This window comes from Excalfactoria chinensis, chromosome 10 (assembly GCF_039878825.1).
Source record: "Excalfactoria chinensis isolate bCotChi1 chromosome 10, bCotChi1.hap2, whole genome shotgun sequence".
NCBI classification, from domain to species: domain Eukaryota; kingdom Metazoa; phylum Chordata; class Aves; order Galliformes; family Phasianidae; genus Excalfactoria; species Excalfactoria chinensis.
The window spans coordinates 9890700-9917539 of NC_092834.1; the positions used below are offsets into that span (position 1 = coordinate 9890700).

At 39.9% G+C, this 26840-nt stretch overlaps 2 protein-coding genes across 2 annotated transcripts; one reads left to right on the forward strand and one right to left on the reverse strand.

The window, feature by feature from the left end:
• The first annotated feature begins 278 nt into the window (after positions 1 to 278).
• On the forward strand, positions 279 to 18525 carry MYEF2 (myelin expression factor 2). The gene is made up of 17 exons (XM_072345283.1): positions 279 to 640; positions 4717 to 4943; positions 6141 to 6193; positions 7455 to 7462; positions 7574 to 7667; positions 8498 to 8689; positions 9361 to 9514; positions 9923 to 9972; positions 10059 to 10122; positions 10792 to 10893; positions 11085 to 11135; positions 11211 to 11279; positions 11542 to 11640; positions 13870 to 13941; positions 14831 to 15033; positions 15143 to 15194; positions 17457 to 18525. Exons 1-17 carry the CDS (start codon positions 294 to 296, stop codon positions 17618 to 17620), a joined length of 2001 nt encoding a protein of 666 aa, XP_072201384.1. The 5' UTR covers positions 279 to 293; the 3' UTR covers positions 17621 to 18525.
• Positions 18355 to 26402, reverse strand: SLC24A5 (solute carrier family 24 member 5). The gene is made up of 9 exons (XM_072345284.1): positions 26125 to 26402; positions 25875 to 26051; positions 24706 to 24789; positions 24511 to 24614; positions 24085 to 24185; positions 23048 to 23331; positions 22124 to 22330; positions 19227 to 19328; positions 18355 to 18677 (listed from the first exon to the last, which is right to left on the reverse strand). Exons 1-9 carry the CDS (start codon positions 26240 to 26242, stop codon positions 18355 to 18357), a joined length of 1500 nt encoding a protein of 499 aa, XP_072201385.1. The 5' UTR covers positions 26243 to 26402.
• Between the last annotated feature and the right edge of the window lie 438 nt (positions 26403 to 26840).

Consider the following 26840-nt stretch of genomic DNA (forward strand, 5'->3'; position numbering starts at 1 on the left):
AGAGGGGAAGGAGCAACCGTGCTGTTTGGCTTTGGAACACAGGTGGTGCCTGAACAACGGAGCAAGGGCCGAGCAGCCACCTGCTGCGGTGGGCAGTATTATTAGTAACGGAGAGGTGAAGAGCTGAAGCTGTGCAGTAGAAGTTATTGTTGGCGCAGTGCAGGCGTCCCTAAGCTCACAGAAGCAGCGTTGTGCCCGTGGGCCCACGGGAGGAGCGCTGAGACTCGCGCCGAGCTCCCGTCGGGTACCTCACGCTCTCCGGGCCTCGCGGGGCGGGCCTGGCTGCTGTCGCCATGGCAACGCCGTATGCCGCCGGTGCGTCCCCTCCCCCGCCGCAAACCTCGTTCTCGCGAGACTTGGCCGGCCCGGCGCGGCGAGGCGAGGCCGAAGCGTTCCGGGCCGTTTTCAAACCGAGCGTAGCGGGGCTGCGGCCCGGCCACGAAATGGCGGAGAACGACAAGCCGGAGGCTGCGGCTGCCGCGCTGCAGCGAGGGGCCGAGGAGGCCGCCATCGCCGGCCAGCCGCCACCGCAACAGCAGCAACCGCCACCACAACAGCAGCCGCAACAACAGCCGCCGCAACGTGAGGAGGCCGCGGCAGCGACCGAGAGCGGCGGGGGCAGCGCAAATGGCGTCAAAATGTGTGTGCCGGGCCGGGCGGAGGGGCAGCGCGGGCAGGGGGTGCGGGGTGCGGCGGGCACCACTAGGCCGCGGCGGCGGGAACGGCGGCGGGGGGCGGCAGGGCCTCTTCTGCCCGCGCCCCGCCGGGCTCCTCCCCCGCCGCGGGCCGCTCGGGTACCTGAGCGCGGGGCGGCGGGGGACCCGGGGCTGGGCAGCCGCCGACAGTGCGAGGCGGCCGGGTGGTGCTCGGTCAGCTCTCCGGGGTCTGCGTGCCCGCCCGGGGAGCTCTGGTGTGTGCGGCCGGAGGATGAGCGGTGGGCCGGGCCTTCAGGGTGCTTTGATGGGCTGTGGGTCGGTACGGTGTGGCAGGAACTGTGTCCAGAAGTGTGCTGGGCCGTTTTGCCTTTCCAGACTTGTTACAGTGTACTTTGTAAAGCTTTGGGTTTCTTTTTTTCTTTTTTCTTTTTTCTTTTATTTTTTTTTCCCTTTTTTTTGAAGAAAAGGAAGAAAGCCCTGTAGTGACTTCTTTTACAAAACATGCCAAAAACCCACGAACTTTTCCTGTAAATAACAAAATAATCACATACAGAGTATGTAAACTATCTCTTATATAGTAAGTCCAGAAGAAACATAGCGTGGGAGAGCCAGAAATGCCAAGTCTTCAGAAAAAAAGCAATGAATGGCCCTGTATGGGTTTGCTTGCTTTTGATATCAGGCTTCAAGGGTTGTAATTCTATAGATGAAGTAGGTTTTGGCCTCTTATTATTGAAGTTTCAGCACCTCTTGCAACTTCTTTGCATCTTCAGGCAAAATACGTGTTTTAGGAGGCCTTGTGTTAGAATACATGGAGTCTGTTGAGATCTGTGATCTTTTAATGTGCTCTATGCAGCCCAGGCGCACTCCATGCCTTTACTTGACTTTTTGGGAAATTCAGTGTTTGTGAGCTCTGCATTTCAGTAAAACAGCATTTCCTTTGCTTTTTTCTTCCCCTGAATCTGATCATCAGCATTTGGAGTACCTTAATAATTTACCTTGACCAGAAGATGGTGACCTTTTTGCATTCTTTAAGGCATGCGGTATTTTATTGCCTGTTGTCATTGCTACTGTTAAAATTAATTTTACCGTGTCCCTTCTCCATTCAGCAGTTTTATTATTTTCTCTTCAAAACTAGTTGCATGCAGATGAAAAATATCACATTGGTCTGCAAGATAGGAGTCAGCAGGGTCTAGTCTGAAAATAAGGGACGTTCTTGGTAACAGAGTTTCAAATCTTAGTGTTTTGTTTCCAGTCTTTCCTGAAACAGGTGTACAAAGGATGAAGCCATCATCCATCCATCCATAGAGTTGAAACGTGCTGCCTAAAAGTGTGTTTCAGTGCCAGGTTTGCATGGTGATCAGGTTGAGTTGGAGAGGAATCCTGCTTTCAGCTTGCCCACCTCCCTATGTTTACTGTATTGAGCAGGGGAACTGTCAGACAACAAACTTGAACTGATGTACGTGTATTGGAATCACATGGTCATTTGTGGACTCTGCATTTCAATCTCTGCTGAGCTAGTTACCTGTATGAGTATACAGATGCTTATAAGCAGAGGAATAAAGTAAACATAAAATGTTTAGTTAATAGAAAGCATGAAGAGTAACAATTACTATTGTTTTTTTCTTTGTGAAAATGGCAGCTCATAGTTTCCAAGCTTCTTTTCTGTGGCCTGTAGATAATGAAGGGATCATTGTTTTAAATGTGTTCTTTTACTGAAAGTACTTTTCATGTGAGAGCTGCAACCACAAAATGGACTCTACCTCCAGATTGTTCACTTGCCCATTGATTTTGGCAGATGAATTTTGTAAGGATTGATTTTCTTGTTTTTCTTAACCTCTTATTTTCAGGAGATGGGTTGCAGTTCCTAGACTAAATGAAGCGTCTTCTGTTTCCCAAATTTAAGAGTTTATGCAAGGCTTGCATCCTACTGGTTCAAACAGGCAGATGTCATAGAACTAGTGGATTCTCTTGTTGGAGAGCTGGCACTTCCTGTGTACCACATTGAATACGCTGGGGTTGTTTTATAATCCTTTAAGCAGGAAAGAGCTTAAAAGACTAAAGAGAATCTGTTGGTCTAATCCTGAAACCCGAGGAAGAGCTCTGATTTTACTGGGGGTATCGCAGTACGTCAGTTTTATCTTCACGAGTGGAACTGCCTTGGAAGGAACAGGCCTGACTGGAAAGCTGAAACTTGACTCTTTCCCTCTTAGGTCCCCCTTGCTCCTACCAGTTCCCTGCATTGTTCCAGCCATTTCACTTCATTACACATCCACACAGGAGTTACATTGCCATGGTACAGAATGGTGTGGAGGAGTGGTGGCTCAGTGGAAGCTGGAGAATGCTTGGGCTAGATAATGTGTTGTTGACTTGAATGTTTTAAATTTTACAAATACTTGACCCAAGCAGTGTCCTTGCATTTCTCAGTTGTTAATCCTCTTTTAATCCACTTGTAAACACAAGGACTGTGAGGTTAATATCATATCAGTACTTCAACATTTGAGAAAAACCTGTGGGAGGAAAATGTGCACGTTTGAAGTTATTCCTCCCTGAGACGTGTCCAAGTTTGAGTAGATAATACTTTTAACTTACTGAAAGGCCATTTGCACATTCAGAGTGCAAAACTCACTCATTGTTTGTTAATAATTATGCAAAAAGAGCTGAAAATAATAATTTCAATACATAAAGGTTGGTAATCTTGCCATGTACTGTGGTTGTAAAACTGAAATGCTTGTTTTGTTTGGCTCATTTTACACTAGGAATGACCTGTGGTCAAAATGAAATCGAAGCAAAGCCTTCTGAAAAGCAGGAGGAATTGTAAAGATAGTGCTGGTAATTGAGAAGAAGGGCTCACCGTCCATCTCTTTGACAGTCTTCTATGAGACACTGTCATGTTCTAATTTGAGTGGCCGGTGATAGGTCTTTAATATAAAAAGTCCTTTTGCAAATGCTTCCAAGTTTATTGTTAACTGCAGTGAGATTTGAACGAGTCACATATAGCATCTGTTTAGTGGATTGTATTTGTTTGGCTTCATTACTGGAGGCTTTCTGTGCAGTGGTTTGGGCACCTTGATTCTATGGTAGCATGCTGAACCACCTCACCATAGTAACACTTTGTCAAGTGCTGAAGAGGTTTGGCTTTTGGTTTGGCTGTTTTGTACATAGAACTACTGTGTACTACTGAAGTTGTGAAATGTGCTACATCAGAAGAGAGGAAGCATACTGTCCTGTGGTTTTTCATTTACAAATATGAAACATTTTTAAATGGAAGGCAGCTGTTATTGCTTGCTTTTTGAAAGACTGAGGGCAAGAAAAAAAATCTTTGTTTTTAATGGATAATTCCTGGTGACTTAATTAGTCTTAGAGCCAAAGTGTGTCTTAATAAGCCTATTTGCTATGCGTTTAGAATGTTTTCAAGTTATACTAGTGTTTAGCATTGGAAATAAAAAGAGCATTTGTTCTAAATGAAGTTCTAATTTCTCTAAAAGCAGTCAGACCAAAATTGTGAATAAAAATTATTTGTGTGCAAAATAGAAGGTATTTTGCCTCCCAGAGCTGATTGTATATATGTACCTATTAATACACTGAATGAAGTATACCAGGCTGTTCCATAAACATGATCATTTCAACTCTTGGTTGTGGCATACATTGTGCAGCTTTGCCAAGTCTGAATTGAAGTTTGAAGTTCCAAAGTATGGAAACTGTAGGCTATTTTTCATCTGATTTCTTGAATTTTGATCTTTGTAGTAGTTTCATAGCACCATATTCCTCAGTATTGACAGACTGAATGGAAAAAGGATGTAACTGAAGTAGCAAGATGTGATTTCTGAACTTATAATAGTGCCTAGGTCTCTTGTAACATTCATTTTCATTCTAGGTAAAGCAACCTATTTTGAAACTACGCTGATAGGATTAATGTATTGTTTTAAATTCAAAAGGAGGGCAACATCCTGGTAGTTCTAATAGCATAGAGTTATAGAGCTGGGTGTATTGGTGCTTCAGTAGTTCTGTAATCCAAGATGAGACTAATATTTGTGTATTTATTTATGTATTTGGAATGTAGGGATAATGATGAGACGGCAAAAGAAGAGAAAGCACCAGTGAAAGAGAAGCATGCAAAACCGAAGGCAATCCCTTCTCTGGGAAACAAGAATAGATTCCACCCCTACTCGAAGGAGAAGAACGCAGGCAGTGCAGAGAAGAAGACTATTAATCGTAATAGAGTTTTCATTAGCAACATCCCATATGACATGAAATGGCAAGCTATTAAAGATCTTATGAGAGAGAAAGGTAACTTATTCCTTATAACGCACTCCATGTAGAAGGAGACGAAATATAATGTGTATGTCCTTTGAGCCACACAGATTTGATTTGACTTTTTTTTTTTTGGCCTCTACTTGGTACATCTATCTTCCTTCCCCCTCTTTCATCTGAGACAATTGCATTGCAGAGTAGGACTGGTAAACAAGGTATTCACAATCTTCTGCCAATCTAGTGTGACAGTAGAGAGTATATGCATGACTTCATGTCTTCTTAAAGAGATTGTTTCATTTAGTTGTAGTCTCGTAGATTTTTTTTTAAAGGGCTACTGCATCTAAGCAACACGTTTAGTGTGTTAACATATCATAAAGGATGTCTTTCAAAAGTTGTTTTGTATTTCTTTGGTGGAATCTGGCTGTGGCATTAACTTTGTCTGCATTGTCACTACTGCCACGACTGTTTGTCTGGAGATTTATATTAAAAGCTTGTTATTACTGTTGCAGTTCTGATAGAGTAATCTTGATACCCCAAGCTTTTTATTGCAAGTTTTGGGGGATCTAATGCTAATATTTGACTTCTGTAAAAAGCTAGTTCTGTGTTCTTTCTTGAAATAATAGATTCTTCAAAAGTAATGCAAAGCACACCTGGCTTTTAGGCTGCGAAAAATGCCAAAAAACCTCTTCTGTAACTGCTGGTGTATCTGTTGTAAGGTGACGTGACTATTTGATTGGTTTACTTACTGAAACTTCCTACTTTAGAAAGTGAGTGGCTTGCTGTGAAATATTTGATGTGTAAATTTGGTTATTATTGAAGGCAAACTTATGATTGAAGATATTCAGGTAGAAAGTCACCTTAAAACAGGTGTTGTGAGTAGGATGACAAATGTTACACTTTGCAGTGAACGTTGACGTTTCATTTGTTAGGTTAAGGGACTGTGTATATCTGAATTTGTTCACCAACTATATCATACTGGCCAAATATGATCTGTAGTATGAATTAGGTTAAATATAGTTGTTTGTTTTTAGATTTTGAGAATGTGGCTGCTGCATATTTCTGAAAATTAGCTAAATTATATAGCCTTTGAGAGGAGGTATGTTGGTCTGGTTTTGATTGTTGGTGAATAATAGGTGTTTCTCTGTAGAGTTGTGCACAGGGGCACAGAAAAGAAAGATACTGGTGTTTAAATGCATTGTCTCTTGGTATTTTCCCTTTGTATGTCTTATGTAGTTGGTGAGGTTACATACGTGGAGCTGTTTAAGGATGCTGAAGGAAAATCAAGGGTAAGTGCCGTGGGCAACAATCTGCTAGAGGTTTAAAAGTTCCTCAGCAGTTTTATTTTTGTATAATACCTGTACCAGTTATTGGAAAGTAAGTTTCATTTTCACACTGATGTCATTAAGATAGCTTTGAGGTTTCTGTATTAGAAATAGTCTGATGCATTCACGCAACTCAAACTAGCTGGCTGTAAAGGACAAAATACTTCAGTAAATGTTAACAAATGGCATTTACTTAACTCTTCTTTTTACACAACATCTTTGTTTTGGTACAAATGCCTTTTAGTTAAAGGATGCTCAGTAAATCACTGATTCTACTTAAATTTTACTCGGGTAGCATTCTCTTCCTGGTAACAAGAAGTATAACATGTTAGCTAAGAATATACTGTTTGAAGTGCCTGATTTGACAGCTTTGTATGGTTGGTACTCTAAACTCTGGATTAATGCATTTGCTTTTTCAAAATCCAAATGGATGACGATGGTTGGTAGCCAATAGAGTACCAGCAGCAATGAGGTACTAAGAGTGAAGATTGTTAAAGCTCCTCTGTCTTAAAACTAGTCTAAAGTTTGGCCAATAGTAGATCTGAACCTGCAGTGAGAACGTGAGAAATGCAGGTTTGAGTCTTAACTGAAGTTGTAACAGTAGTTGCAAATGACTTTCTTCAATGCTTGCTAAAACAAAATCATGCTTTCAGCTTTGCTTCACTTAAAGCAATCCTAAACTCTGTGGTTTATTAGAAGGATTCTGGTGCAGCCAAAAATGTTATTTTCTTACAAAGTAATCTCTCAAGTATGCTAGTAATACTGAAGAGGTCCGCAGACACCTTGTTCATTGTATACTTTTATATTTGATGTATGTGGAGTTGAATGTTGCAGTCAGTGGGCAGTGTTTAATGGTACAATTAGTGTCTTGATTGGTTTTTGGTTACGTTCTGGGTTTTTTTTCCTTCCACCCCTTCCCTCCCTCCCCCCCAGTTTTCCTTACACAGATCTGTGTGGCATTTTTCTATAGTCCAATTCTGGTTTGGCTCAAAGAGGACCAAATGTAGTATAATCCATTTGAATAATATGTATGTTGAGAAAGGAGGAGAAATTCAGCTTGGCTACCAGTAAAGAACATTTATTATGATTTTTGAAGCTGAAAATAACTTGACAAATAGTTATTTAACAGGATCTTTAATCTATAATACACTAACATATGTGCTGACTGACTTCTTTCTTTTTTTTCCCTCTTTACATATATAATTACAAATCATCGTGGCTGTAGGGTTGTGGGTAAGTTTCTCTTTCTATGTGCATTTAAATGCACTATTAACCAAACATTCTGTCAATTTTAATATTTTTGAACTTTATTTTAATACTCCAAATGTTTTTGTTCCCTCTAAGTGTGGTTGAATTCAAAGATGAAGAATTTGTTAAGAAAGCGTTAGAAACTATGAACAAATATGATCTTAGTGGAAGACCACTGAATATTAAAGAGGTATGATTATTGCTGTTGCTTTTAATACCAAATTCTGGAGATAGTCTTCTGTTCTAGTGACACAAGTCTCAGCTGTGTAACTTTCAGTTTGATTTCTTTATGACACTTTCTGAATGGACTTCCACTGGCTTGTGGAAGGTCTTGATACAATGCTGAGTGACACAAAAAGTGTGTCCTAAAGCCAAAACTATCTAATGCTATTCTCCTTTTAAACAACTTTAACTTCATATTCTTACCTGTGTTGTCATCTACTGCTATGTTTGTATTCCTTACCTGCTTCACAATAGGAGTTGGAGAAGAACGAGCTGATTGTCAGACTGTTATGTGTTTGTACAAATGGGATTGAAAGTAGGGAATTTATGCTGATTTGGAAACTGAAATTAATGACAGTGTTTTTATTGTAGTGCTGTAGCATATGACAGTGTCTGGCACAGTTCTTTGTCCCGCTGCAGCTTTAATAATGGTATCAACAAATCAAAAAAGCTATTTAAATTTATTCAGTTCTTGGAAAAAGGTGCTAGACTGACAGTCCTTTAGATTGAAATCTTTTCTACTTGTCCATAGGCTAGGTACAGCATGTGAAGTGGCAGTGCACGCTTCCTCAACAAGTGCTTTGCCAATATGACTCAACCCTCATCTGAAAGGACCCACCTCTAGAGGTGAGGGAATTAGGTCTCCATGCTAATTCAGTTCTTGATCCCTCTGATATGGACAAAGATATTAGTTGATAATTTTGATGGGTTTATGTAGAATTTCAAATAGAGCGTTTTTGCTTGTTAGCTGTCTTGTTTCTGATTATTAAGTTGGCTTAATTGCTGCACGTGTTGCAGGATCCTGAAGGTGAACATGCTCGCAGGGCATTGCAGCGTGGAGGAGGACAGTTTGCAGGAGGACATGGACCTGATATTGCACCTGGATTGATGAATTTACCACCTTCTATTGTCAATAATCCAAACATTCCTCCTGAGGTTATCAGTAACTTGCAGGCAGGCAGGCTTGGGTCCACTATTTTCGTTGCAAATGTAAGTTTAAAAATGTATTCAAAAACTATAGTACTTGATCTTTGTAAAAATATCTTTTATTCATATGTAATCCCGTTTTAATATTAAGAGGAAATGAGAAATCTTAGTTTGCAGTCAGTATATTCAACTAAAAATTAGAAATGTTTTCCAGATTTTGGACACGAAAGATGCCTTTCAGTCTTAAAATTGGCATGTATTTTTAATTATTGCACAGTCATATGTGTTAATTTAAAAATATATTTAAGACATATTCATTATTTTTTAAAATTCATTATACAATTTGTTTATTATTATTTCTTACTATTTACTTTAGACGAACTTAAACTGACAGGGATACTTAGTTTATCAGCTCTTTATTTGCATGAATGTAAGAGAGAGGCTGTGTGTCTGCAGGGGGATGTATGGGTGCGTGTTTGCCCTTCTCAATAACCCATCCATTTCCCAGTGTTAGAATGATAATCAGAACAGTAAAATAGGTATACATAGTATAACTTGGTGCTTTTAGGTATCATTTTTGTCAGACTTTGTTGTAGTGTTTGTATGTTAAAATCCTTGCTGTTACATCAAGCATTTTGAGAATCTGAAGATTTCCTACAGTGTGGGAAATATTCCAAATTTAATCATAGAACGGGAGTGTGCAGTGAAATCACTTACGTATTTCTGTGTGTAAGCTTGACTTTAAAGTTGGTTGGAAGAAACTAAAAGAGGTATTCAGCATTGCTGGAACTGTAAAGCGTGCAGACATCAAAGAAGATAAAGATGGCAAGAGTCGAGGAATGGGAACAGTTACCTTTGAACAAGCAATTGAAGCTGTTCAAGCAATATGTATCCTTGGTTTTTGGGGAAAAAAAAGGATTAAATATGGCTTAGTCTTTATTTAAGGCTCCTTATAGCACAGTTTTGCAAATTGTGCTTACTTGCTTTGTAGCTATTATAAGGGACTAGATTTTATACTATGCAAATCTGTTTTTATCATACTGGCTGTATTTACTTCTAGATTGTAGAAAGGTGTCTGTTATGATGTTGAACAAATGTAAAATACCTGGAAACATGACACCTGTGAATTCAGCTTTGTATTCCTAACAGCCATATATGCCTCTGAACTGGCATTCTGGAGATGAGATAAGGAACAGGAGACCCCTAAAAGTGATACGGACATAATTTTTTGCTGTAGTTCTTTTGAAATAGTTAAATTGTCTGTGTGGTTAGATTCCTTGACTTGTGTTTCTTAAGCTATGTTCAACGGACAATTCCTGTTTGATAGACCTATGCACGTAAAAATGGTAAGTTGCTTTCATTTCTTTTTACCTTACATCTCTCTGCCACAGTGTTGAAAGAATCATAGTATAGCATCCTTGTTTTTAATCAGGATGACAAATCAGTTCCTCACGAAGATTTCCGCGTTGTGGACAGCAAAGCTCCTCAGTTACCTCGTGAGTACATTCTTCTTTACGCTTTGCACTTATGTATGTTTCTCTGTAAGTACTGCCTCCTATTTATTTCTATGAAAACTGCAAAAATACAAGGGAGCACAGTAATGCTATTCAAATTCTCAACTCCAAAGCACTATTTTTTTTTTGCCTAGTTGCCACCATCAGGTGTGCATTTTGTGCTTGTGAAAATTTCTGTGGCCATCCAAAATGTGGCTTATCTTTCATATCGCTATCGCCACTGCTGAAACACCACCACCTCCTTGCTATGCTAATGTCTGCTGTTTGGTCTCTGTAAACATTCAGCTAGCATCAGTGAATGTCAATGGGTGCTATTTTTTCTGCATGGACAAGTTCAGTGACACACCTTTCCTTTATGAACACTTCCATGTCAGGCACCATTTTGTCAGACTACCCCTCTGCTGCCACCTGTCACATGGCAACAAAGTGTAAGGGATACTGGTGGGAAGGTTTGACCCTGACTGCCATACCACCAACATCCGCCTCTGACATCATGGGCCAGTGTAATAAAATAGAAGGCATTACCTTGAGAGCAGCTCACATATTAATATGGCCTTGGAACTGTTTGGTAATAGTTTTGCTTACAGCAATCTTCTTACATTGAAAGTCTTCCTTATGTTGATAGCTTTATTTTTCTTTTTATTTTTGAAGGTGGTCTTGGTGGCATTGGTATGGGACTTGGACCAGGTGGGCAGCCCATTAGTGCAACACAGTTGAGCATGGGTGGTGGAATGGGGAACATGGGTCCAGGAGGTAAAGCCATGTTCTTCATTTTTAAGTTTCAGAGCTTTTAAGTTTATAATTGTCATTTCAGTGTTTGGAAGAATGGCACACTCTTGTCAAGGCCATCCTCGCATAGTGTGTTTTTGAGACACTTCTTGCTTTTAGAAATACATTAGGATCTTACCTGTGTTCTAAATGGCATTTGTTTCTTTGATTTAAAGGTATGGGAATAGATGGTCCTGGTTTTGGCGGAATGAATAGAATGGGAGGCGGTACGTGCAGTGAACATCTTTGTATTATGTCTTTTCAAAATATTGGATAGCAAAACATTCTTCCTTATTTCACAGGGCTTCCTGGATTTCGCGGAATGGAAGGAATGCCTAATATGGGAGGATTTGGAGTCAGCCGGATGGGAGGTGGGTGAATGCTATTAGTTTGCTAATCTGTGAGCTGTATTAAAAGCTCTTTCTTCAGATAGAGATGAGCAATCTAGATGAATTCAAGGGAAATGTGGACTGTGGCATGAATGGAAACATAGGAGCTGATACGAAAGGTGCCTTTGACTGGTGGATTAAACCCGCTTCTATTTAAACAAGCAGCTATGGAACAAGTGCTGTATCAACATCAACTTAGATGAATATAACAGAATTTTTCTGGTTTGTTTATTACTCTCTGCAGAAATGTTCCGTGGTGGAATGGGAGGAAACATGGACAGAGACTTTGCTCGTAGTGAGATGGCATTGAACCGTGGTTTTGGAGATTCTTTTGGAAGGATGGGTATGGTAACTGTTCAAGTCCCTCTGGCAAATTTCAGTATTACTGGAAGAGTTTTAATAGGGGCAAAAAAAGAGAGGTGTGGTTTCATTTGGCCATCTTCCTCTGTCTCACTGGTTGTTATTATAAGGATGTTTATTTATTTAAGGATGTTTATATGTGCTTGTGTCCGTCTCTGGAGATAGAAGTTAAAATGTTATTTTTAATCTGTGGAATAGAAGTAGTGATTTGAGGAAAGTATTGAGCTGCAGGCTGTTAACTGTGCCAGACGTTATATCATTTGGATATTAAAGTGGCAATCCTGAACAAGCTGTTCATTCACTACCTTTGCAACTTCCAGGAGCCTTCTTTTGCAAAGACATGCTGGAAAATTGTTCTTGCTGCAAATCATGCAGCATTGGAGAGGAATGGTGGATTTTGGTTCCCTCTGTTTTCTTCCAACCTTTTCTCATGCAGCTCAGGACAGGCTATCCTGGCCTCTTCTGAAACTGGGCCAGTTTTGTTTTTTTAATATAAATAATGCCTTGTTGGCCAATGCCTTGTTGGCCCAGTTCATTTTTGCTACTTTTTGCTTCTTTCAAATGAGTGATGCTCTTCTATCTGTATAGAGGTTGAGTGGCCTGGAAGTGATTAACAATGAAACCTTCTTCACTTTGTTACTATATTCTTACCTGGGTGAACACATTATAGGAGCCAGCCTTTCTTTTCTTCCCTGCTCCTCATTGTGCTCCGCACCTCAGCTCACTACTCTGAAAGTGCAGGTGTGTTAAAAACGTAAGATTCATGGGCTCTAGGAAAAATGCAGCTTAGAGGCTTTTGGGGGAGAAAGAGGGTTGTTAATTTGGGCAAGTCTCAATGAAGGGTAACTGTTATGTGCTTCTCTACAACTACTGGTAATTGTATAGCAACCAGTAGGTATGTAGTAAGGTTATCAGTTAAATTAGTCTTGGTGGCTTGGAATTCAAGTCTTTAAAAATTGAGTATATGCTTTCACTATGTGTACTTGCAGCATAGGATGAACATGTTTCTTCAGTGAAAATCCAGAGCCAGTACAGTTAGAAATGCTTGTACAAAAGGACTCAAAAGTCTGTTACTTGTACTACATCCTCTTAGGCTTAATGAATAAGTACTGAGGGCTTCCTCATATGCAGACTGTTGGGAGTAATCCTGCTGGTGTTGAACCATAGTATCTTGAACAGGTTGGTCCATATTTTTTTTGAAGTCTCTCTGACAGCATGTTTTCTGCGAGGAGGAAACTTTCTCCCAAGAGACTGACAGAGAACCACTGCTGCTGTTCTGAACTACATACAGAAAATGAATCTGATGGAAGATGAAAAGCCTTTGTAGAAAATATCAGCAGTTTACTTTCTGAAATGATTATGCTACCTATATCCAGAAACACTGCCTATTTTTATAGGAAGCTCTTTTATCAGTCTGGTGCTGCTGTTAGTCCTATGGTCTCCTGAATGCTCTTTTTCTAGAAACAAGGTTTGTTGGAACAAATTTTGTCAGTTTTGTTCCACAGAACAAATGGGAGTGTTTGTTATGCAGCCTGCACAGCCCCTTACTCTGTTTGGCATTGACATGAATGTATTTCTTTGAGTTTTTACAATTCTAGAAGCTCCCTCAGGATTACTGAATCATAGCACTGAATAACATCAGCGAGTTTGAATTTTTTATCCATTAAACTCCACTTTCTAGAATCAGTTTCTTGCACTGTTCTGAAGTTTTCTTTGTTTTACCTGTCACTTTTTGATTAAAGTATTGCTTCTTTTGTCTTTTTTCCCCACCCAATTCTATGAACTCTGCGTTCATATACAGTAAAGACAGACCTTGAGAGACAATTGTAGCTTTTACTTGAGTTCCTTTAAGGTGGGAAAAGCTAGAACATTTCTACACAGTAAGGTTCAAATAGGATGAGCCCTTCAACCTTGACAATGGGGCTATTAGTCCCAATCTGGGAAATGGCTCATTTAGTTTAAAGTGTTTGCACTGCTGTTGGAGTGGAGAAAATCAGGGTAGCTTACTTCCTGTAATACGGAAGGAAGAGGTAAAGTTACTTGCTGGGTATTTTCTATATAGTATGTGAAACAAAGGCACCAGCTAAAGTGTTCTGTGTAAAAGAACTGATGGGAAACACTGAGGTCAGTGTGCTGTATCATTGTGTGCCTTGCTGTTGTTGCTATCTGGCAGTTTCAATGTATGTCACTTTATTTTTTTTTATCTGTTTAGGTGGTGCAATGATTGGTGTTTTTGCCGGAGGAATGGGAGCACCTAGAATGGGCCCAGTGGGATCTGGAATGAGTAGGTTTACTTGTTTCCGTGGCATGTAAATACTCAGGCAATGTAATGGTGTGGTTGTTGTGCATGCAGTTGTTTCAGTGGATTTGTACTGCGGTGTTTGCTCAGTGTCAGAACTCTGCTGCATGTGACTGCAAGTCTAATCATTAAAACTGTTCTGTTAAGGTGAAAATTCACTTAGCAGGTTTTTCTCTCCAGTCTTTTCCCTAAACACAGAGATTTGAAATAGTTTGAGCTTCTGTTGTGGAGGGAGAAGTGATTGAAGTAAACTTGAGTTCTAGAAAAAGGATGAATGGGCAAAATGAATTGTGTGAACTTGATGAAGCTGAGTTTAGTTACTTCAGTAATCTGTTGAGTTGCAGGCTGTCACCCAGTTCAGCTTTGTGCAAAGCTCAAATACTAAGTTTGTACTAAGGCAAATATCTTAGTTCTCAAGCTGGGACACATGAGAAACTAAAATCTTGCTAGTGGCAATCTCAAGAGACAGAAGAGTTAGGGGGCCCCTCGAGATCTTGATAAGCTTGTTTTACATTAATTTTTAATTATGAATCCAGAAAAATGAGCGTACAAGATATTTGAATGCCATTGATCTTGGTTCTTTATGTAATGTACTTGAATATATTCCATCGCACGTATCATGGGAAAATCCAAGCTCTTCACAGGACTTGCAGTCATGTCTGTTCTTTGCATAATGTGCTTTTTCTACAAGGCTGTCACCAAGTGTGGTGCGACTGCATCGAGTAAAGCTGAATGTTTATTTTTCCTCAACTGACAGAAGTGTGTGTGAATGACTGTGCCTGTACAAGTTCTTTTGTGACAGAAGAAAAGTAACTTTTATGATATGCTTATGCATTTATTAGTAATAAAATACATTATTATTCTCTTTCTGTAGGTGGTGGAATGGGCGGTATGAACAGTATGCCTGGAGGAATGGGAATGGATCGGATGAGTGCTGGCTTTGATCGAATGGGACCAGCTATGGGTGGAGGCCTGGACAGGAACATTGATATAGACCGAGGATTTGTGCCCGGCCCAATGGGAGGTGCCATGAAGGAGAGATTGGGCTCTAAAGGCAACCAGATATTTGTGAGAAATGTAAGTGTTTGCATACGGGGAAACTATAAGCTTATTTTGTGTGCATGTTTGACTACGTGCTCTCTCTTATTGTAATCTTTTGCTAGTAATAAATATTTTTGAATTCTAGCTTCCTTTTGACTTGACCTGGCAGAAGCTAAAGGAGAAATTCAGTCAGTGTGGTACGTATACAACTCTTACCTCTACTCAGCTCCACTGACTTCACATTTTGTATGATGTTCTTTAGATAAGGACAGTTTTATAAAGAATTTTTAGGTTTGACAACACGTGAGACTAAAGTATAACATGGGCTGTGCTGACTGAGAGTTTAGCCCATTCTATAAATGAATTACCTTTTAGTTTGGTTATGTTTATTTAGAGACAAATGCTCAGAAGGGGTGTCAGTGTGTCCAGGCCATGCATTATTTCCAATAATGGTGCTGCATCAAAGCAGAGTTAAGAACTTTGCTAAAGCAGCAGATTGTTTTAGTGCAAGTAGGGGATCCTGATAAGCACATTTGCAGGCTGTAATGTCATGTCTTCTGTAATGAAATAAAAGCCCTTCTTTTTTGTAAGACAGGAGCAATGTGAATATCCAGTAATTCTTTCTCTAATCGAACTTGTGTGTAGAAATATGAGGGTGGGTTTAGTTTTGTTTTTTTTTTTTTTTTTTAAATCTCACCTTCAGAATGGTGTAAGTTGGTGTAACTGAATGTAACACTTTGGTATTAAATAACTGAATTGTGGATGGCTTTACTTGCTTTGGGAGACAGGAAAGAAAGAATTTAAAATGTTCTGCTGGTATCTAAGGAAGCCTTCATTACAGCTACGTGCAGAGTGCAGGGAAATATTGTAGACCTTGCAGTAGTACCGTGAAAAAAGCTCAGTGTTCAGATGTATGTAGTAGCTACAGGAACTTAGTGTGCTTTTGTTCCAGGACTAAAAGTTCTTCTTGAATCATAGCCAGGTCTAGTGTACCAGATGGTTAGAGAGAAGCTCTGTTTTCCCCCTGTTATCAGGACTGTGTGCTGCTGTTAAAATTCTGGGAGCTGAAAGTCATTATCCTAATATTATACTGGGATACTACTCTGATAAAGGACCACATAAACCTTCACCTCTTAAAAATAGAGCATGCAGCAGAGTTGTTTAATTCACATTCAATATTCAACTTATCCGGTTATGTAAACTTGATTAATAAGTTAATTTGAAACTGTTATGGTTTTGCATTTTGTAAAAAAAAAAAAAAGCTGTTGTTCACTTTTGCTTTTGCTTCAGAATTTTTTCAGGGATTATTTTGTGTTCTCTTTTCTTGCCATCCACCTCCTGCCTTCATTTGGATGGATATGTGAAATAAGCTCTTGTGCAAATGGGTTTAGCTATTCTCTACTAAAATACATACCAGTAGTTAGGAAGAATTCTTGAAGCACCACTTCTTGTGCAGATACAATTGTAGCATGAAGTGATATATGATAGGAACATCTGTGTTTTGGTATGGTTATTTATACTCTGCTATCATCAACCTGGTAACATGCTTGCAGTTATGCTAAGGAATTAGATTGTTTTCTGAGGAATGGATACAGGTAAACGGGTTCACTTTTTTTGTCCTAATGCCCTGGGCAACTTTCAGAGTTACAGGAATTTTTTTGTTCTTTCTGGCTACTGTCAGGTGCAGTGATTATGTTGAATGTTTTTTAAGCCAGATAAACACAAATATAAACAAGAAATTAAACATACAAAGTCCATATCTCCATATTTCCTTATGATGCTGGAGTGAAAGCAGTTTCTTTCAATGAAAGGCTGGCCTTCTATTTTATGACATTTAAACATAAAAAGCCATGTATTTTAGGGAAGAGATTCTTGTTCCAACTGGCAAATGAGGGCTCAGGAATGGAGTGTAACTCTGGCATCTACGTAGACATGTTGCCTCCGGGGTTGAGTACCCTAACTCGAGCAAACACTAAAAGAATTGGAAAGCTCATGCTGTTTTTTTGCTCTGCAACTTCTTTGCAAGATTACAAGGTGGTTGTGGCTGGTTAGATAATATTACTGTGATTGGCATGCTAGAAGGAACAAGGTGGACTGGATTGAACTGTCATTCAAAGTACATCCATTAGTCACTCTTCTACCTCCATGAATGAAATGTGGAAATTTCCCTTAGCTTTTTAGGGTGCTTTGTTTCCCACTTGATGTCAAATTAAGGCATACTTCATCTTAGTTAAGTCTGAAGCAAAGTTGAAAGAGTGGGTCATAATTTGGATTCTTCACTTCTGTTCTGATTTGTGTCTCATTCCCTCAATCAGTGAATATGCTTTGAGTCTAAAAATGCTATTATTGCGTGTTCCCCAAATTATATTTAATCTGCTCTTTTATCACTTCTAATTAGTTCTTTAAGTTTACGGTACACTGAAGGCTTAAAATAACTGCTGTTTAACTTGTTTATTCAGGTCATGTAATGTTTGCAGAAATAAAAATGGAGAATGGAAAATCAAAAGGCTGTGGAACAGTCAGATTTGACTCGCCAGAATCTGCTGAAAAGGCCTGTAGGATAATGAACGGCATAAAAATCAGTGGCAGAGAAATTGATGTACGCTTGGATCGCAATGCATAATTTAAAACTGTGTTCAGGAACATTCCTATGTCTGTTTAGCTTCTCTATCCTAGTAAGTCATTTTTAGTAACATTGTATGCTTACGAAAGCTGTAAAAAGGAACTTTTAAATCCCACCAGCCTTTAACAGTATAGTGTTTAATATACTGTGATACTTGTTAACTGAATCTTACGATGTTTGGTTTTTAAAGACAATTAGCCTGATTTTTGTTGTTTTTTTAAGAGGCAGTGAGCACCTGTAGGTTCCGTTAGACTATGGGAACTTTGGATGCTTGGCGCCTTTGGAAAATTAGGCCAAGTGTCTCTCTCTAGTCATTCAGTTTAAATGAATGGTTATACTGTTTTTAATAAAATAAGCCATTTTCTCTGTTAAGATCGCATAGTGGGATTTGTTTAGTGTTTCCTGATTTTATTTTATTTTTTCCCAGGCTCTTGTATCAACATTGTAATGTAAAAACTAGGTGTTTTGTTTTTTTTTTCCTTCCAGAATTCTAGTTTTATGTGCTTGTTGTTGTCATAATGTAATTCTTGACTCTAAAGGAAAGGGCTCCAATTAGGCTGTGATGTTTTTGTTCTACTTAATATTACTTTAATGCCATGACTTAGTTCTGTAAATAAGATTAAGAGTCCAATGGAAGTCTTGGATTTTTTTTTTTTTATTATTATTTGACTAAATGAAGAAACTGATCTTTTTCTCTGGCTTTTATTTTTCATCAGTATAATCACTGATTAAAACTAGTTGCCACAGACCCTTGTAGGATTGTCCCCTATGATGCCAAGTTCATATAAAATTGATAATACAGTAAATACTAAGTAGAGTATAAGACAAATTGCTCCCAATTTTTTATCTATTTTCCAGCCATTCAGGTGAATTGCCAGAAAAATAAAAACAACTGAACAGATGAGAGAAGTGGCTGTGTATGTCAAACCACTGCTGTTCACTTCTATGGGTCCGGATGTATTTATGAAGGCAGTTTTTATAAACCAGGGTATTCCCAGACACAGCATATCAAATACGTTGGATCCCACAATGTTAGACATAGCCATATCTCCATTTCCTGTAAAAGAAGAAGTACAAATAAGCCTGATTCGTTGTATTACACAAAATGGGCAAACTGTATTGGAGGATCAGGCTGCCAGCCCTCAACTTTATGTGAAACACCCTTTTTAGCTTTTTTCTTTGCACAAATGGTAAATATGATTCCATAGATGATGGTTTTGGTACCAGAAGCCTAAAAAGAGTCTCTCTAAATCAGCACCTGCAAAGCTGCTCTTAAGATAAACTAAACAGGACATCATAAAATCCACAGTCATGTTTAAAATAGCAAGACAAGTTGTGCTTTGCAGTAAAGCTGTGAGGTGATCAACAGCAAATCATACCAATCTAGAACACTTATCTGAGATACTGGGAGGTTTTTAAATGTCTGAACCACTGTTTTTTTTTTTTATTATTATTATTTTTGAAGGTAAGCTATCTTATTTATTAGTGGTAACCTTAGAAACTGGAGCAAGTTTTGAAGTTACTCCTTGAATTTCTGGAAATGCTCTTGGTCATAGTACTTTTTAAATGCATCAATTGGAATAAGCCTGAACACCAAAATCTTTACCTTTTCGAGCCACCAACACACTTGCAACTGTATCTGGTACACTTGTTCCTGCTGCTAGTAATGTGAGGCCCATTACTGACTCTGGAATTCCCAGTGTTTCACCTGTAGTTTATAAATAATGGTAGAAAACTTGAGTAAGATTTTTATGTTGTTTCATCCAAAGAAATTTCTTCAGGCTTCCTTTGCTGGAAAAAAGGATTATTAATAATAGTAATTCTAAAATCTGTAGAATCTGTTCACCAATTTAACAGGGACAGTAACAACAACGAAATGTTATATTGCTCTTGTTCCTCAATCAAGGAACTATAGGATAGTAACAATCTTATTTGCAGCTTTTCAAAGCCTGAATGGATAGAAGGTTTGCTGTGTTCAAAATGATATTTAACTATGGATTGTCCTTTCAGATACAGTTCAAGTTTAAATACTTATTTATTCCCTTTTCTTGACTCCTGGAAAATGTTAAGTTTCCTTTGGTTTGAAACATCTCATCATTATCACTCCTAAGTGTTCTGGAGCAGTAATTCTTACAGGCACATACTCTTCAAAGGGGAGGGGGAAAAAAGCCCCACCAACGCATGACTTTGTTAGGAAATAAGGATATTGAGGGTATTACTACAATATTGTCTCAACTGTGTGGCTCTAATGCTTCATTCCAGTTAGAAGGAAATAGAAGTTTTTCAGTCTGTTGGATTTGGAAGAAGCAAAATGACTTCTTAGCACAAGTATTTCTTTAGAAGGATGAGTTTCTTTAGATCAACACAGATTTAAATTAAAAAAAAAAAAAAAAGTTTATCAGAACAGAAGCTTCCTGCCTACCTGTTTTTAGGCCTGTTTGTGCTGAAAGAATACAGGTTTCTTAGAATACAGGGATTCAGATCATCTACAAGACTGTTGTAGTAGCCTTTAGTTTTATGTACCATTCATGAGCATCAATACCTTGAAGTTCTTCATATTTCTATAAGTATTTAAAGCTTGTCTTACATTTTAGTGAACCATAGAAGTTTATTTTATTGTTAAAACCTGAATTATTGCTTAGAGTATGTTGACACTACTAAGCATCATTTTCTTAGAATAAGAGGCAGTGTGCTATAACTTAGTTAGCAGTCATTGCCTAGGACATAACAGCTTTCTAGATCAACCCCTTCAAGTTGTTTGAAATTTTTCCTGTTCAGAGGGAGTTATGTCATCATCCTCTTGTAAAATCTGCAGCAGTATTTATTTTTCATTGCTTCTAACATAAGAGATTGGTAGGATGGAGGGACCAATATGATCAGCTTTTATAAGCTAAACAAAGGTGAAATATGAATTGAAGCAGTGTTATGCACCCAATAGTAGTTTCTAGCCCTCTGAAGTTTATAAGATAGAATCTAAACTCAGGTGAAGCTAATTTTTCTTTTCTTTTTTAATTATTAGATAGATTCATCTTCTAGTTGAACCGTAGGGTTTTTTTTCTGGCAATTGACCATAAAGAGAGAATGGTCTTATTTTTCTAGCCTTCAGTTCATTTTGTGTATTGGTAGCAATATCTTGCTAGAGTAATGAAAATTTCCTTGCTAGTGAAAAAAAAAGTGTACTAAATTAGGTTTGCTCTTGACCATCAAAACGTAGCCCCCTGCGATGAAACTTTCGGCACGTTTGATAGGCCATTTTTATGCAACAATAGAATATTTTTGGGTCAACTTTCATCAAAGAACCTAGACTTGAATATATATATACAAATATGTGTAATTTTTAGAGTTTTAATGTGTAAATAGAACATATTTGACCTTGAAGTAGTGGGACAAAGACCCCAGTGCTGCTTGTAATGACTCTTCAGAGTGGACTAACACTAATGTGCTATTTGAAACTCCACTGTACCTACTTTCATATGAATTAGTGTTTCTTCTAGTAGATGGGCAATAATTCTCATCTGGATCCTGTCACAGAGGCTTCCAGCATTCAGATGGTAAACCTTTGATTTTTAGATAAAAGTAGAAAATAGTTTGAGCAAGGAGTGAACCTGATGGGTGTTGTATCCAGCAATGTTGGTCACTTCTCACAAGTCTACCTTTGTGTAGGTCTGTGTCTGCACCTAATGAGGAGTCATTCACCGACTTTAATTTGAAAACAAGTTTAGGATGCTGAACTAGCAGAATACTGAAGTGGTATTTATTAGTGAGCTAGGATGTAGAAATGGCAAGGTTTGTGCTATTCCTCATTTACAGATCTGTCTTCTACTTGTTCTTAAAATTAAAACTTGTTTTGTTTTGTTTTCCTTGAGCTGACTGGAGGAACAGTGAAATATCTTAATACTTTAAGATATTTAAAACTGTTTTTGCATTCATTCACATCCTCTCTCTCTCTCTCTTAAATTCAGTGCTTTTTCATCTTTATGATGCAGATTTTTAAGAGCTACACACACACGTAAGGAAGTCTAAGAAACATATGACACTACAGTTGGAATAAAAGAATATAAAAGTTGGGCATAATTTTTGGCAGCTTAGGTGTAGAAATAATGGGTCTCTTCAAAAAATCTGAACCTTTGATTTCAGTCTTGGTGGATTCCATGTTTGCCAGACTTTGGTTTGATGAGTTTATTCCTGCATACCTAATTAGTTCCATTAAATTGCTTGATGAAGTGAAACAATCTTTTTAAATATAAGCCGTTTCTTGTAGCTTTGTAAACAGATTCTCTTTCACATGATGGTAAGCAGTCAAAAATAGCTAAATTCTATGGAGGTTTTCATTAGGTGGAAGGAGCCAAAGGAAGCGATCACAAATAAGGGATTGCTTGTTTTAAGTGAAATACGTGTTGCTATACTGACTGTTAAATGTGAAAAAGGAAAATCTTCACACGGAGAATACTTTTGTCAGCCACTGTTGATGGGTTGCTTCGGTGCATCACTTGAGGTACCTACCTGCTATTGTTATCATCCACACAAGGACGTAAGTGATTGCAGAAATCCATGCTGCTGACATGAAAAATGTTACCATGAACCAATTCCTCCAGTACTGCCTTCTGCAATCTGGTACAGTCAAATAGAGCAGCGTAGTAATAGGAAGGGACAGCACCCACAGAATTCTCTTCATATCTTCTTCAGGCATGGTGAAGACACTTGGATGATCTGCTGGAGAAGTAACTGTTTTAAACTGTAGCATTAAGTTTGAACCCTTAGCACTAAGTCATGCTATTTGCTTTTGCTTGTGAGAATACTGGAAAAAGGTACAAAAAATAACTGTGATGTTGTAACTGTTGTCTTACTAGTGCCTCCATCGCACTGGACTGATCTCTGAAATCAGATGTTCTTTATTGCTGTGTCACTAGGAGACAACCAAGGTGGACGAAAAATGAACTTGTCTATAAGGTTTATGCAAAATGTTTACAAGATTTAGCACCAACTGATGATTTGTCTAAGTGAAGAGGAAGCATGGTCCGTGGCTCCATATTCCTTCTGCTATAATGCATATTTTGGGTTACAAACTGGCCACTGTCATGACAAAACAGGATATCTTAGTACGGTAGCAGTGTGTCTTTCAGCTGATACTGCATTTTACAGACTGAGTTGCTGGGAGGTTTCAAATGTGCACAGCAGCAAATGATGGAAGTTCTGTTACTGGCACAAATAAGCAACTGTCCTAGCATTCCTCTAGCAAATATCTTCATACAAACATCACAACTACAGTTTCACTTAACGTTATATTCCAGCACAGAATAACAATGTGCTTAAATACCACGATATCTTCTGAGCAAAGTCTTCATAATATCTGAAAACTTGCTCTTTGTTAGAACTTATGTAAACAGGCATAGAGATTGCTAGAGACAACTGTAAGGACACTTATACCTTCAGAGATCTCATCAAGCCCATGTAAGCTTGTTGAAAGCTGAGAATAGTCCAGCTCATCTTGAAAGATTCCACTATCTGTTCTTGACTGTTGTCGAATGAGAGGCCCGCTCTCTTCCCTCCATCCAGCTAATGGCTGCTGCTCACTGCTCTGTTCCGCAGCTTTTGTAAAGCACCAACAGCAGGGACTGAGCTTTCTCACGAGGCACCGGTTGATTTTAATGTCAAAACATAGTACCAGAATATAACACCCGTATATTAATAGTAAGGAAGCACTTTCATACCTAGAATTAAAAAAAATAATAATTACATAATGTGTAATATAGATTAATATATAATAAATAAAGTGACTGACATGAGAAGACAAAAAATAAAAAATTGCATGGTAGTGAAAGGACAAAACAAAAGCATCTTTTTGCACTTGTATGGGCAATGTCATGGAAGTTTGTAAGTTTCTTCATGTCTTTCAGCAGTTTAATTCTACCCCCCCTGCAGAATCTTGTCTGTGTTGTATAGCTGCATGTTTTCCAGGGGAACTTACTGAACAACTGATGTTTGCAAAACCAAGTCTCATGTGGTGGTTAAAGAGGGGAACAGAGTGTGTTATTTCGAGTCAGAAACTTCAGAGAGGTGGCACCGGACCTGACTGTTTTGGGACAACAGGAGTTTCAGTGGTGATGGAAGAGGGTTGACAACAGAATCACGATCCGCTTCTGACAGAGAAATGTTTTTCTTAATGGTAGTGCTATTAAGGAAAGGCTCTAAAAGAAGTTAACTATGAAGACTAACTGCTATGCCAAAACAGGTCAGATAGAAGTTGTGAAGTTTTTACAAAGCAACCTATGCAGACCAGACTATAAACATGCAGGGTTTGAATGGTTAGATAACAATCTTTACAAGCATTGTGACTTTCTACGTTTTTAAAGCCAACAGGATGTATATTTCTGTTAGTGAATGGCAGCTGAAGTTTGTTTGTTTTTTAACACTGTTTCACTAATCTCCAGTCAACGGTAACTAAACACTACTTGTGCTCTTACCAGTAAATTCTGCTGTCAGATATCATCGCAAGGACCGCCGCTGCACTAATTGTATATGCCAGGCAGTCTCTGAACAGCGGCCAACAGGATAGCCTCGAAACCTGCAGATCACAGATCCATTGACTTGTTTTTTTTAACGTGTCTGTAATACTTTCACCAAGTGCTGTAAATGCTGCACCGGTATGTTGTTTCTATATTATGTAAAGATCCGAGATTCTTAGGAATGACTCAAGTATGATATTTAACAACTTTAAGTGTTTTTAAAAACTTTCATAGCAACTTATCTTAAATCTGATTACATGCTGGTTTTGCTACGAAATAATAAACTTGACGGTTGTCATAGCAAGTCTCTCTTGGCTTTTGTTGGCAAAGCAGAAGGATAACCATCTGGCTTTCAGGTGCAGAACTGTCCGGGTTGATTCTTACCACGCTAGAGAGCAGCCCGCATGCTGCACAGATCCCGAGAAGATTATAGATGGCGGATCCAAGGATGGTGCTGACGCCGATGTCTCCTTTTGTCACAAAGACTCCTGCAGGGAAAATGACTCTCTGGTATGTTCCTCTTTGACATGCAAGGTAAGGAGCTGTAGGTTACGAGGAGTCAGAGCGCGTCTCTCTTACCTAGAAAAGCAGTGACAAGTTCTGGAGCAGAGCTTCCAGCAGCCATAAAAGTTGCTCCAGCAACATCCTGAGAGAGGCCAAGGCCTGAGGACACAGTGAGAGAATTGCTTTAAGAAACATTAAAAACCCCAAATACTTCAGTAGTCTTAACATGGAATGTTAGAGCTATGACAGTTTACTGGAATGAACTCTGCAATGTCTAAAACATTGAAAATGTAGCCTTGTTAATTGAGCTCACTTGTTCCCAACTCATTTAAATACCAGAGAAGGAGCACCCATAACAGAAGGCATTACAATATGATCATAAAATGTAAAATAGCTGTGTTTGTGTAGGCCTTGATGCTGTTCCATGAGGATAGAAATGGTGGGGAGGTTCCATGGACTAGTGTAACACTTCATGATGATTTGCGTCAAGTCTATCGTGAGGGAAATCCATGCTCCTGTGCCTTATCAAACTGAAAACAGTAGATTTAAACCAGTGCTGGGATGAGTCTCTTCCATCAGTGCTGTAGGACTTCTAGTAAACTGTTTATGAAACATACCGTTTGGACAGAGGGCTGCACTAAGAGCAGGGGAGTATAGCTTGCTTTGGAACAAGTCTAACGTCAATTTAAGTAAAGTATTAGCTCCATGGCAATGTTTAAACTTACATTTCCTGTAAGCGTTCAGGTCTGGAGGGCGTTTTCCAGCATCCAGGGATGAGTTTCCCTGGAGAATCTGTTCTAATGAAGAGCTGAACTCAGCCAGGACCACCTTTTCATTCAGTGGTCTGCTGAAGCCAGGGGAGTTCCTGCAGGATGACGGGATTTCACAGGGCTGTTCTAACTGTCCCTTTCTTTGACATAGCTGCTGTGTGGCAGCAGCTCATGCTGGTACTCCTTCACTACATCCAGAAGCAGCGAAACTTCAGCCAGGAAATGAATCCCCGTGGTTTCAGATGGAGAGCTCGGGGTTGGCTTTTCCTCTGGACTTAACAGTGCTCATTGCAAACCCCTACTGTCAGTATTAACCCAAGCATAAGGAAGCCTGTTACTCTGCTAAGGTCTGTGTGTGAGCAGCGGTGGGTTGGCTGCAGCTTTGCCCTGCAGCGCCCCAACTCTGAGCCCTTCCAAAGAGAAGGGCCCGCACCGAGCCCAGCGCTACAGGGAAAGGGAGAACAACGCACTTACATTCCGTGATGATCTCTAGGGACGGCAGGAAGTAATCGTCGCACACGATGGACGCGGCCAAAAACATGTAAAGTATAATTAGGAAATAGATCACGATCCCTCCATCCTTTCTCTCCTGCGGTGTAAAAAATCCCTCGGGAAACTCAGACGAAGGGGGAACGCAGTCCGTGCTGTTGTCTGCAAAGAGGGCAGAGCCGTTACGGCGGGCAGGGGGCGGCCGGCAGGTGCACGGCTCGCTACCCCGCCGCACCTGTGTCCGCTGCCGGGCGCTGCGCTCGCGCTCCCCGCGGCTCCCAGCCCCACAGTAACACCAGCAGCAGCAGCAGCGCCGCCCGCCGCCTCCACAGCCCGGCCGCCCTCGCCTGCATCTCGTCGGCCCCGGAGCGGCTGTGAGGGCGAGATGGGAGGAGGCGGCCGGGGTTAGGGCCGGGAGAGCCGCGTGACCCCGAGCAGCACGAGCCCCCTGCTCGCTCGTCCTCTGCGCGTCCGTGCTGCTGAGATAGAACCGTTCGGCCAGAGCAGGGCTGAGCGCTGCCGCGCGGCCCCTCCCTCCAGCACAGTTGACTAACATTCTTTGTCTGGTGACCTTTCCGCAGCGAAGTCATGTGTGTAATTGAGGATTAAACGGTAAAACGCAGTCTTTTGCAGAATGGCTTCACGTGGCTGTTCCCCACTCCCACTGAAGGAGTCCCTTTTCCAGCGGGTCCCTCTCAGACATGTCCGCAAACACCCTGATCCTGTTATGCACAACGGCAGTCCCACGTTCTGCTCGTTGCTCGCGAGGCGTCGTGCTGATGCTTACACTGGTGAGCAATGTGCAAACAGGAGAACAGCGTGCTGCTCTGCTGCATCCAACGCTTCCCAGTGCTCGTTCCCTGCACCTGTGTTGCTTGCTCAACACGTGACCCATCTCTGTAGCACAAAGGAGACGAGATGGGGTGATAAGATGCCTCTTATGTTTCTGTG

Coding starts and splice junctions, on each gene's coding strand:
- MYEF2 (XM_072345283.1), top strand. CDS start 294: ATGGCAACGCCGTATGCCGCCGGTGCGTCCCCTCCCCCGCCGCAAACC. Junction 4,944..6,140: donor AGATCTTATGAGAGAGAAAG/GTAACTTATTCC, acceptor TGTCTTATGTAG/TTGGTGAGGTTACATACGTG. Junction 11,280..11,541: donor TGGAGTCAGCCGGATGGGAG/GTGGGTGAATGC, acceptor TACTCTCTGCAG/AAATGTTCCGTGGTGGAATG.
- SLC24A5 (XM_072345284.1), bottom strand. CDS start 26,242: ATGCAGGCGAGGGCGGCCGGGCTGTGGAGGCGGCGGGCGGCGCTGCTG. Junction 24,790..25,874: donor CCTAGAGATCATCACGGAAT/GTAAGTGCGTTG, acceptor CTGTGTCCTCAG/GCCTTGGCCTCTCTCAGGAT. Junction 24,615..24,705: donor ACTTGTCACTGCTTTTCTAG/GTAAGAGAGACG, acceptor TTTTCCCTGCAG/GAGTCTTTGTGACAAAAGGA.